The following is a 12,431-nucleotide window of genomic DNA, read 5'->3' as shown; positions in this document are numbered from 1 at the left end:
TCAAGGGCCTTTATATAAGCTGGAGTAGAGATTTGAGGAGTTAATTGCCATATGTTCATGTTCATTGGAATTCTTATCGGAAGCTATTATGAATGGTAGTTTAAGCAATTATTGGTGGTTATGAAATAATTTAAGTCATGTTGTTTCCAATTGATACATTAAAGTGTATTATTATCTTATCTGAAATTGTAAGGACATTTTTGCAGGCAGGATAAGGCATTGAACTTTCTCTTTAGAGGATTTTCATGCTTTCTGTTGAGAACTTGTCAGTTTGAAAGAACTGGCCTGAAATTTAAATCCATATAAAATTGTTCAAACATATTTTGTGGACCACAGATATAATTTATTTAGATCACTACAAAATAGTTTATAATTTAATCTCTTTGTACACACTAAAGTAAACTATGGTAATTAGTCATAAAAACATAAGAAAGGTTACAATCAGGAGAAGGCCATCTAATCTATTTGTGTACTAGTCTTTATGTCTATTTTTCTTTACGTGATCTCTGTTGATTAAAAAAAAACCTATAAAACCTAATTTTCATTTTATTTTTTTTGGTCCTAATGGCTAGCACAAAGTGCAGTCCTGTGATCTGGTAGTGGAAAACACTTGTTAATTGTAATTTAATAAACTCATTTGAATCTATTGAATTATGAGACAATTAAAATCTGTATGTGGCAAATATATCACATACTGTATGGTTCTTAAACTAATTTATAAAGCCATGACCTCCATTTTAGTCTCCAATGCGATGGAGTAAGTCACATGTGTTGTCTGATGTGTTGTCTTTTAACACTTCATTGAAAAGTCAGTCACACCTAATAATGATTATAACTATATATCTTAAGAAGTCAGTCAATGACAGTAAAAGTCACGCCTTGAAATTGATTCTTGAAAATGAGGATTTTGAATATAAATCACTGAAAAACCTTGACTTTTTAATCCAACTCCTGTGTTTCTATCTATCCTCATATATGCATTTTATACTTAGGTTTTCCAGACAAAAAAGGAAATAAAATAAATTTGATTGGTGCTATATCATGGACATTTATTCTCTCTATTAATATAATAATTTTATTTATTTTTGTTGTACTGTTCATATAGTACAGTTAAATGTGCCAATCGACAATATATGGCTATTGCTTGACTTTGGAGCTGTTATTTATTAGCAATAAAAGTGTCTAAATTACCTTTTGTTGCTTTCATATGGGGCTCATTTTCCTGTACTGACCTATCTTATACAGCCTAATGAAGACATTTCATCATGATATACTTCTGTGTTGATAGGAAAATGAAGTCCATGTGAATCTAATGTCTTCTCTTCATGGTATATATATTGCACCCAAAACATGTGCACTCTTTTGATCTTTTTTGAGAAGACGTCTGGATAATGCTACTGTGAGGACAGTGCAAAAAGCAAAACATGAAAAAGAAATAAAAAGGAAAAAACGTTTACAACAAAGCCTGCTTGCTGGCATTGAGCCACTAAACTGAAAAATGGCAAACATGTCACATTTAGCAGCTGGGTGCAGAAATATTTCTCCACAATTCAGGAGGATGAGATTTTTTTTTTCACAGCAGGACACTCTGGAAAGCATACAACATCAAAGAGGGTGGGTCCTTCCAGTCAAACATCATATGGTTCCACAGTAAAGCAAAACGAATGAACTGTCAGGACTTTTTTCCAGTGGATACGTTTTTTCTAAGTGAAAAGTAAAAGGTTCAGTGGCTTGTTCTGATCACAGACCAAGTCCTGATAATGAAAAGCTGATTCCCCTGAACGTCTCCCTCTGATCAGCTGGCGTGACATGTCTGAAGGAGACCACACATTGATTGATGGCCCACTCTCTGGTGATGGCCCTGCCGCCCTTGGAGATAAGTGAGATATTGATGGAGAAAGAGGGACGACTACACCCACTCCACTAGTGGGCTCATGGGGCTACCATCTTATCTAAACACGCAACCTTAAAGAAAAGATCGTATCTGCTAAGGAATTTGTAAGATAATTGTATAATCAATTATTTAAATGAATTGGACCCATTTGGTGACTTTAAAATGGTCTGATTTAACTTTTAATGGTATTGAAATACAATGTACATACAGTAATATAGATAAAAATAGCGACTGTACATTGAAATAGCGCCCTCAAAATTTCATAAAATGTGTTTTTTTGGTTTTCAAAAGTCATAGCATCAGAGTTCTCACATACTGCTTTGTTCCAGACTGTCTGCTCTCATCTGAGCTAGGTTTGTAGCACATATTTTTGTGTGCAAAATATATATCTAAGATATATTTTCAAAATGCTTTTTATCTATTTTTGGAAAGGGGTAACTTGTTCTATATTTGGAAACATAATAAGCATACAAATATTTTACCATTTCAAAGTAGAGTAATTCTCTAAGGGATTTTTAAACTTTCTTAAGGGAGATCTTTTTAAATCCACCATCTACACTAACACTATCATCTGAATATTCAGAGGATGAGAATTAAAAAATACTCACACTATTGTAGCAAGTTGGTATTGAAGTGGACACACAGATTGGTATACATTGTCATCTTCCTGTTAGATAAAGCTCAGAAAAAAATGTTAATTGACTAGATTAAGGTATAAACCGGACATCTGTAGACTAAATTCGAGCTAACTTTATGACTATTACAAGCTGACATCAGTAGATCCACTTTTCACCTACATTTCTTGACTTTTTTCATGTACATGACTGTATGTTAAATTAAAACAAGATTGCTGTAATTGTTTTGACTACACAATGATAATATAATGAACAGACCACTTCTGTCTTAACTGTTGGCAATTATAGTCTAAATTTAAGCAACACAGCTTGTAACTTTATTGGCAATAACAGAGAAGTGGTTTTTCATACAAGATAGACCACAGGCTCTGCTATGTATTTATTTATAATAGTATTTATGAGTTTTTGACAAAAAGTTTAAATTTCATATACAGTATATTGGATTAGTGTCAAACAATGTAGTAGCTCAAAAAACACAAAATGACAAGTATAAAGTTATGCAATTACACTTTTAATGTAGCCTTAGAATTGATTTGCTTTTTATACTTTGGGATTCAAAGAGACACCTACAGAGTTCTTACTGGATTCCATGCATAGCTCCTTTTTCCTTACTCAATAGCACAAATGTCTAAGTAGTCCTTAAAGTACCCCCTTAAAAATCTAAGATAATTTCATACTTTTAAAGTCCTAATGTTGCTGCTTCAGATCTACCATGTTATGTATGCCTTTCTTTTTCATTCAGTTTGTACATTATCTTGCTTTTCCTAGATTAATTCAAATTGACAAATATAAAAAACAAACCTTTTCAAGAACTCCATATATCCAGTTTAAAAAAGGAGCTAATTTGTTGTGAACAAAAGATATCTGTCATGCTGTCAAAACTGGTAGTTTGACGTTCCAAAAGAAAGCCATAGGGATAAAGGAGGGGAATTAGTCCAGACACACGTACAGAGACTCCGCAAGGTCAGGCACTCCAAAAATCTGACAAATTCGGCAGATGTCCTGAAACATAGACTTCATGACAAATGATCTGTGAACAAATAAAATGATGTATGTAAAATATCATTATTTGGTCATTTAGTAAGTGCAAAGCCTGTGAAATCAGTAGAGATAAGTAAGTTAATTGACAAGTGTTTGAGAGAGCTTTTCAAAACTTATTTTTTAGCATTGCATAACATTTTTCAAGAGCTATAATTTTTAGTAATGACATAGTTATATCAGCAATTTGTTCATATTAGGAATTGTGCAGTATTAACATGCATTTATGTACTACCACACAGTTGCATTTTTTACTGTTAAATGATGCCAATATAAATTAGGGAATATTATATAATTAAGTTTAATTAAAATTGAAAACAGCATTAAAGCATAAATATAAGGTAGTCAGACAAGTCTATCATTCGGAGGATCAGAGTTGCTGTGTCGCACTTTAACTTGAAGCAAAATGTTGGGCCAGATTTATAGCTATATTATAATATTTACAGTCAGTATTCCATTTTACTTGAAGAATTGTTACACAGAAAAGGTAATGGTAAACATACAGAAAATAATTTTTTAGAACATTCGTATTAACCTAACTGACCTGCCATCATGCTTGAAAAGCTTTTCAGAGCTATGAAGAAAAAGCTGATAAATGGGAGTATTTTAAGGTTGTCAGACTGCTTATTAATCTTGACAAATGTTTAAAAGGTAATACTGAAGCTAAAACATACATGTGAGCATTCAGAGGCTGGATTTAAACAATTCGTTTTGAGTCTTTCCTCCTCAACAATGAAACACTCATAATGATTTATAGAGATGACCCACTTACATCCTCCTATCTCTCTCCAGGTTAAGCAATACTATTTTATAAATATAGTGCACTGGTAGGATTCCAGATAGCTGTAGACATTAGGAGTGCATTATTAGATATGCTGTTTCATTTCATAAGACCATCATTTTTACCCTGCTGTTCCATTTTTATTACACTCAGATTCTTTACAATAGTATGTAGTGCCAGCCAGTCACAGACTGAAGGCAAGAATCTAACTTTTACAACATCCTGTACAAGACTCAGTTTTTTCTTTTCCTTGCGATGGACATGTCTGTTTTGACATTTTGACCTTCTACTTCCAACTAACACTTTATTATTGAGCTGTTGACCATCTCATTTGGTCTCATTTTATTTTTTTTCCAAACTCACATGATTTTTTTCAATTTAGAATAATCTGCTATTTTGATATATCATTGATATGGATTAATTTTTGTATTATTCAATTGTGTATTATTTTTAATGTTTCTTTATTAGCCCTATACAATTTCTTGCATTAGGAATGCGTCTTTTCGCATACCCCAGCTTTTCTCCAGGGAGACACAGACACAGAGACAGGGAGAGAAGCTTGGGGTCAGAGCGCAGGGTCTGCCATTGTACGGCGCCCCTGGAGCAGTTGGGGTTAAGGGCCTTGCTCAGGGGCCCAACGGAGTAGGATTCCTCTGCCGGCCGCGGGATTTGAACCGGCAACCTTCCGGTCACAGGCGCAGATCCTTAGCCACAGAGCCACCGCTCCGCCCCTTCTTGGGTCACTGCTCTATTCCACCCCTACTTTCCATTGCACTCAGCCAACAACTGTGCCACTTGTGGAAACTAATTTTAAACCTTTTTTTTTAAATAAGCATATTCGTTTATTGACATACACATATATTCTAAAGGTAAAACTTGTTATGAGAGACTGACATGTTCCTGCAAGCTTCTTATAATGTTTTGGTAAGTATAAGCAGCAGTTAATGGAGTTAGATAAGAATTTTTAAAGAATTTTAATTAAATTTTAATAAATCAGAGACTGCTGTATTTTTTTCAATAGAGACTGGGCACTTGACTCCTTTGATTTGATATGTTACTGTATGTGCTTCATAACGCCATATCAGATTTGACCCAAAATGACATAATTCTTAGTCAGTTTAGGTTTCAGTTAGGTACTGTATATGTTACAAAAAAAATAAATATATGGGTTGATTATTTTAGTGGTCTAAGATAAGACAAACACAATTCATATTAACTGAAATATTAGTTAACAAATATGCCAGTCTCCCTAATTTTTCACACCCTGATCCCAATATAGACATTTGAAAATTCATTCATAATTAAGGTGTCTTTTATTTTTATCTCTGAAGAAGATGAGGCTGTCAGATAGAAATATTTATTAGAAACCCTGCAAACATCAGATCTGATATGGTGATCACTTAACAATGAATGCAGCTTGCTGTGCTGAAATAAACAAATGCTATCCACCAACATGGAGGACTTTGACAACTGTGAACTATAAAATCTAATAAAACAAATTAGATGAGAACTTTGGAATTAAACACCCGGGACTTGTTGCTAAATCTGGAAGAGCAATTTCATAAATTGTACACTACAAAGCAAAGCGTTCTTCACAAGATGTTCATGCTCACATCCATCTAGCATATGCACCTTCCAAATATTGTTTTGATTAAAGCAATCCTCCAGCTTGATCAGTTTTTCCAAACTGCACTTGCTCTTCCATACTGTAGATTACTTCCGGAGAGCATCCATCTAAGTTAGTTTGTCAGAATCCAGTTCTTTCAGCTTTTTTAACTGTGGGAACAACATGTCAAGGATCAGCATTTTCATCATCTCTGGTGGCTTACAAACACAATTCTTATAAAACAATTAGCAAGCGTTAAGTATTATAAGATGAAGTAATATGACACCAGCAGAAGCTGTAGCTTAAGCTACCATCCTCCCATGCCATTCATCCCCATCCTATGGCTGTCTTTTTCTTCTGATCCACATCTGTGGGACAGTTTGACAAGGCCAACAACAAGAGACAACTGTGACTACAGAGGAACAGGAAGAGTGGCAGAGCCTGATCAAGTCTGTGCATCAGCACTGCCAGAATTCATTTAGTGATAAGGAAGATCATACAGTACATGTTGCTGATTGTAATGCTGTCATTTTGCTTTTCATTGTCCGATTTTCCTTTACAGTATGTCTTTGTTTAAAATAATTTAGAAATCTATTCCCTGAATGTTTTTTTTGTGAAATCTGAATTTATTTTGGGAATCAATATAAAATGTGTTATTATAAAAAAAGTTTAAAAGTACTTTTGAGAACAAAATACAAATCCTTTAGTCACTGGCATTAAAAGTACTATAAAATCATATTACAATCATTTTATTCATTGTTTCCAAATATCTGGTGCTATATTTTGGAAATTTGTGTACTCACAAGCCATTAACATTTCGAGGAAAGACGATCTGAAATAAAGCAATTTCAAATATTTCTAGTGTAATCTGAATTGCCCCAGTTATTTACTGAATTAACCCTTTGGCTTCTTTTTCAGATTTATGACCAGGAAGGGACATTACAGCACTTTATCGATGGCAGCGAGCCCGGCAAGTCGAGCTGGATGAGATATATCCGATGTGCAAGACACTGTGGAGAGCAGAACATGATGGTGGTTCAATATAGGTATGACATGGTTTGCTGATCTGATTCGCAAGCATTTACATGTAGTTGTTGTGAAGTCACAACTCCAACCCAGACAAGGATTTTCACCTGTGATACCTGTAACTGAATTGCACTTATTAAGCTCAGAAGACGTTCATACACTAGTTGAATAGGTAGAGCACAGTAGCACCATCGTCTGCTTCTTCATGAGACATTGAAAGTTACTGAATTGTGTCACCTGTCTGTGATAAGATCAAGTACCACTTTAGAGGTACTGTACAGTAGTTGGACTTGTGCTAAGAAGATTAAACACAGAGGCACAATTTGTTTTCTGCCTGCAAATGTAAAGGTATCTTATTTAGGTACAGTACAGGGACTCAATTTACTTATATAGTATCTTCATTTATGCTAGCACCTCGTGGTATGGGACGCTCATGCTGTGGATGTGTGAGCCATGAGTGTTTATGGCATTACAGTCTGGAAGCTCTGAACCATCCAGATCACAGTGATTTCCATCTCTTCAGTCTGTGCTAAAGCGTCTGCTCATTTGATAACTTCAAGCCGAAACAGTAGACCAGCAGACAATTATGTTTTGGCAGTTGGAGCTCGAAATAGATTTTAATATGCCAAATTAAAAGCATTAAGGTCACTGTCTGATACATGTCTAAATGGTTTGGAGACTGTAAAAGTGAACTTTATCATTGCTTCATTATTGGTTATACATGCAGCTATGTATGAATAAATGCAATTTTGATGATAGTTATCATTACCTTATTCATTAAAATGTTCTACATGGATAATGTAGATTTAATGAAGTGCATCCATTCAATAAGCAGCTCCACATGACTTTGATAAAATGCATAAATGAAAATTCAAACAGGAACGAAAACAAGAAAGTCACTCTGTGGCTGTGAAAATACTTAAGTTTGGAGTTTTCTTTTGTATTTTCAGTGTATTGGTTTACCATTGTGTTATGTATCAGATAATTCTATTTTATTATGCCCTTAAAACTCATGTTTGTGATTAAAATCTATCACAAAACATCAATGGTTCTATATTTTCCACATCCTAACTATGTATATCATCTAGAATTAAGGTTCAGATTGAAATCTTTTTACAGCAAACACAATTTTCCAAAATGAAGTGGAGAACGTCTTAATGTTCATTTCCAAAAGTCATACCAACATCTGCTATTTAGGTTTACCTGGTGCAAAAGACTTCTGATTAAACAATTTCATTGGATATTAATCTCTCAGAGTGTATTGTTCATTTGTAAGCACAAATATTGGAAAATAGCCAGGACTTCTCCCAGTCTACAGATGATAGTTGTAGGCAAAACTAGGAAAAAATTCTCCAATACTCTTCAGGACAGTTCAGCATACAAACAAATTAAGAGGTAACTGTTTATTGAAGTTTTAAATTTAATTTAAGTCATTACTGAGTGTAATTGTGTTTTACTAGAGCTCTCCTCTGTTGAAGGAGAGAGTATGCACATTGTGTGATCTTTCATAAAATGATTCATTCATTAATATGTTTAGTTTTTGTAAACCATTCTCGTGTACTGAATTACCCGGGAGTCCCCATCGCCCTTTACAACTTTTACCCAGCTAAGGCAGATTTAAAAATCACATACCCACACTAGTCCATGATAGATGAAGACACATACATGAGTCTTAATGAAACTGACTTCCACTTCACAAATAAGATCACAAACAGCAGGGCTGCTATGCTGCGTGGAGAATTGGTACAACACCCAGATTTGCAGGCAACCATCCAGAGATAGACGTCACTGGTGTGCGGTAAGCAATGTATTCCCCATCTGACTTCACCTCTCTCAGGCCTAGTGTTCTCTGTTCAATTGCCCACCACTCCTCTCACCCCTCTGGACATTAATACCACTAATAGTATACCAGTGTGTACTGTACAGTATAAGAAGTTACTGTAAGCAGTCATGGACAACAGTTTTACACTTATTAGGGCTCATCAGTGTGTTTTACCTACCTTTGAGCAGTGAAATGGAAATATAGATTATTCTTTACAGGGAATACCTTTCAGGGTTGTGGTGTTTTTTTAACCTGGTCTTGACCAGGAATTGCCAAGAGGTGAACATTTGTTTAACTGTGTTATAAAATAACTGTCAATTAAAAATCAAATTTAATCAAATTTAAAAGAACATGCACTGAAAAAGTAATAGGAATCAAAAGCGCTCAAACAAAAGGACATCCATCGGTTGTGCAGTGTTGAAAAAGTGAGTCAGAATCTCTAACCATGGGAAAGACCAAGGGACATTACTCCAAATAGCAGAAGAAGAGTTCTTTGGGAAGTAAAAAAAAAAACTCAAAAGGATATGAAGAACAAAGAGAGAGAATTTTTGAATAATAAACAGATGTATAGATGGTTTTGTTTTATTTAGTTATGGTAGTTTGTAGGGTGTGTGAATTCTATTAAAGTAAAGATAAATCATTACAAAATCTGTTTTCTACATAGATTAAACTGGCACCATCATTAATAAGTTAGAGTAGCTAAAAATTAATACGATTCTAATATTAAGACAAATATGTCCTATTTGAATTGGAGAATTGGCAGGATACACGACGCATAAGGTATTGAAGTGTGTCTTACATATATTAGTTTGAAACTGAAAGATTTTGTGATTAATAATCAGATTTCATTTTTTAAAGGATTCTGTTCGCACTACAAAAGTCATGCCAATGTAACATTGTGTTGATGTAGAAAGAAAACGTTTGGAAATGTACAGTGAAACAAAATCATACAGTATTTCACAAGATCTCTTTAATTACGGCCTTCTTTTCCTTTTAAGGCTGTACATATATATTTTCAGTGCCAGAACAGCTTTTTTAAATAAACTATAAAGACCTCCAAAAGGGAAATTCCAAAACCCCCTGTCCTATTTTTGCGTGCCCATATATAAGCAAACACAAAATGTGGACATTAAAGTGCCAGAGCTATCTGTGCTGTGCAAAGATGTCCTCCTCACCGGGAATCAGCTGGTTTGAATTCCATATGTTATGATTTGCTGTATCTAAATGGAATTCTCTTCAAAGAATTTCATGATTGATTGACCCTTAGCTGAAGGTTTTGTTTTTATTTTGAGGCCGACAATAATGTCCATTGGCATGTGTTCTACTTTGACTGTGTTGGGACACCATGCAGTTATCTTTATGAGTCATCCAACCACAATACTAAATACATGTCAGCAAGGGAAATATTATCCAAAATGAAATAAAAATGCCTTTGATGTCCTTCAGCTCACTGAGATGTGCGCAAGTTTTGGAACCGACTGCCTGCTTGTGAGAAACGGTGTACACTTACACTTTTTTCACTCCTCTTGCAAAGTCTGTGAGACCACCCATTGCTTAAAAACAGCGCTCTTTCAGCGGCAAACGCAGTCATTTAGTCTTAGTACATTTATTTGTGTGCAGGATTGTTTATGTTAAGTGAAGCCAAACTGAGAGATGAAATGTTACAAGGATAAAGTACAAAGTATGCTCGTGTTTTTTCTCAGGTTACGAGATGGGTGTGATTTATGGGCTTTCCCTTGTTTTAGTTTTATGTAGTAGTGGAAAGAATTAATAAAATTCACGGGCTTCAGCACCTCTTTCAAGACCAAAGCAGAGTTTTTGTCAGATATTCATAGAATTTTCTGATTTATTTATTTATTTCCAGCCCCCCAAAAGATAGAAAAACATTGTGCTTAGCTAGCAAAGTCTAGGAAATACAGCATGGCAGCGTGCGTAGAAAACAAGAAGATAAATGAAACTTTTGCAGCTGCAAGTAAAATATCGAGATTCTGCAGTTTTGTATTGATCTCTATGATCCTGTTGCCAGAGGCCGCTTTGCGGTGACAAAATATGTTGACAAGTGCATATCTCACTGCCATGAAAAATGTTGCAAAGGGTTCTTTCTATGTCTGCAGTGTTAAAAAAAGAACAGATTACACGGGCACTGGCAATTTTTCTTGGTAAAACTTCAGTTTAAGGCCTGCAGAGAGCAATCTGACGTGGTTCTTCAGGATAATAATAATAATAATAATTGCTTACACTTATATAGCGCTTTTCTGGACACTCCACTCAAAGCGCTTTACAGGTAATGGGGATCCCCTCCACCACCACCAATGTGCAGCATCCACCTGGATGATGCGACGGCAGCCATAGTGCGCCAGAACGCTCACCACACATCAGCTATCAGTGGGGAGGAGAGCAGAGTAATGTAGCCAATTCATAGAGGGGGATTATTAGGAGGCCATGATTAGTAAGGGCCAATTGGAAATTTGGCCAGGACACCGGGGTTACACCCCTACTCTTTTCGAGAAGCACCCTGGGATTTTTAATGACCACAGAGAGTCAGGACCTCGGTTTTACGTCTCATCCGAAGGACGGCGCCTGTTTACAGTATAGTGTCCCCGTCACTATACTGGGGCATTAGGACCCACATGGACCGCAGGGTGAGCGCCCCCCGCTGGCCCCACTAACACCTCTTCCAGCAACAACCTTAGTTTTTCCCAGGAGGTCTCTCATCCAGGTACTGACCAGGCTCACACCTGCTTAGCTTCAGTGGGTTGCCAGTTGTGAGTTGCAGGGTGATATGGCTGCTGGCTACGTAATGATGATGCAACATTTATTTTATTTAAGAACATAAAAAACAAACATGAGGAGTCTATTTAGCCCATCTAACATGTTTGGGTGCTAGCAGCAGAAAATAAGCGAGTGTGTAGTATAAAAAAGTGCCTCCTGCACTGAGTTTTCAATGCATTTTCACATAGTGAGATCATTTCCACTTGTGTCTTTTAGTTTGTGTTTCACTGCTTATTCTAAAGATGTCAGAATCAGCAGTGAAATAAACATTAATTCTATTTACTATGGAAAAAAACTTCCTGTTATTTATGTCATTTTAGAAATGTATTTAAGTAAGTTTGTTCACTTTTGCTACTGTATATGAAGATTTACACTCATAATTTCTGATTTGAGCACAAATTTGATATATACAGTAATATATTATATCTAATATATAGAGTTCCTTTTATGAAACTTCTGATGCTTTACTCTAATATCTAACTTCAAATTTAAAAACTTTTTATCACAGTGTTGTGAGGTTTTGTATCATTCCTTTTCTTTATGCAAGACATTTTTAATAGGATATATCATAGTTTTATTTCCTTACAAATTCACCATAAACTTAAGAGAATAAATTAACAATAAAGCAGGCTTACTCAAAATCTTATAAGGCTGTTGTATTTCTCCTGTGTCCAGATCGTGTATATTCTACAGAGCATGCATGGATATTCCCAGAGGAACAGAGCTACTCGTCTGGTACAATGACAGCTACACATCCTTCTTTGGAATCCCCCTTCAGTGCATTGCACAGGATGAGAACTGTAAGAACACATGTTGTCTTATCTTTGACTACATTTGTGTCAGCAAGTGTCGATAGA

General features: G+C 35.4%; 1 protein-coding gene and 1 long non-coding RNA gene across 5 annotated transcripts in view; one reads left to right on the top strand and one right to left on the bottom strand.

Annotated features, from left to right (window-relative positions):
- The window catches only part of LOC148673430 (uncharacterized), a 399,373-nt gene that overhangs the window by 276,694 nt on the left and 110,248 nt on the right, over positions 1 to 12,431 (bottom strand). The gene's annotated exons all lie outside the window — the stretch shown is intronic.
- prdm6 (PR domain containing 6) overlaps positions 1 to 12,431 on the top strand; it is a 67,855-nt gene that overhangs the window by 37,922 nt on the left and 17,502 nt on the right. For all 4 annotated transcript variants that reach the window (XM_088629862.1, XM_088629865.1, XM_088629861.1 and 1 more), the window contains 2 exons: positions 6,873 to 7,000; positions 12,250 to 12,374. In XM_088629862.1, the coding sequence (XP_088485988.1) occupies positions 6,873 to 7,000; positions 12,250 to 12,374 (253 nt within the window). The remainder of the gene's footprint in view (positions 1 to 6,872; positions 7,001 to 12,249; positions 12,375 to 12,431) is intronic.

The sequence above is a fragment of the Lepisosteus platostomus genome, chromosome 4 (genome assembly GCF_059453375.1).
Source record: "Lepisosteus platostomus isolate fLepPlt1 chromosome 4, fLepPlt1.hap1, whole genome shotgun sequence".
NCBI classification, from domain to species: Eukaryota; Metazoa; Chordata; class Actinopteri; order Semionotiformes; family Lepisosteidae; genus Lepisosteus; species Lepisosteus platostomus.
This window is presented reverse-complemented; position numbering and strand designations above follow the sequence as displayed.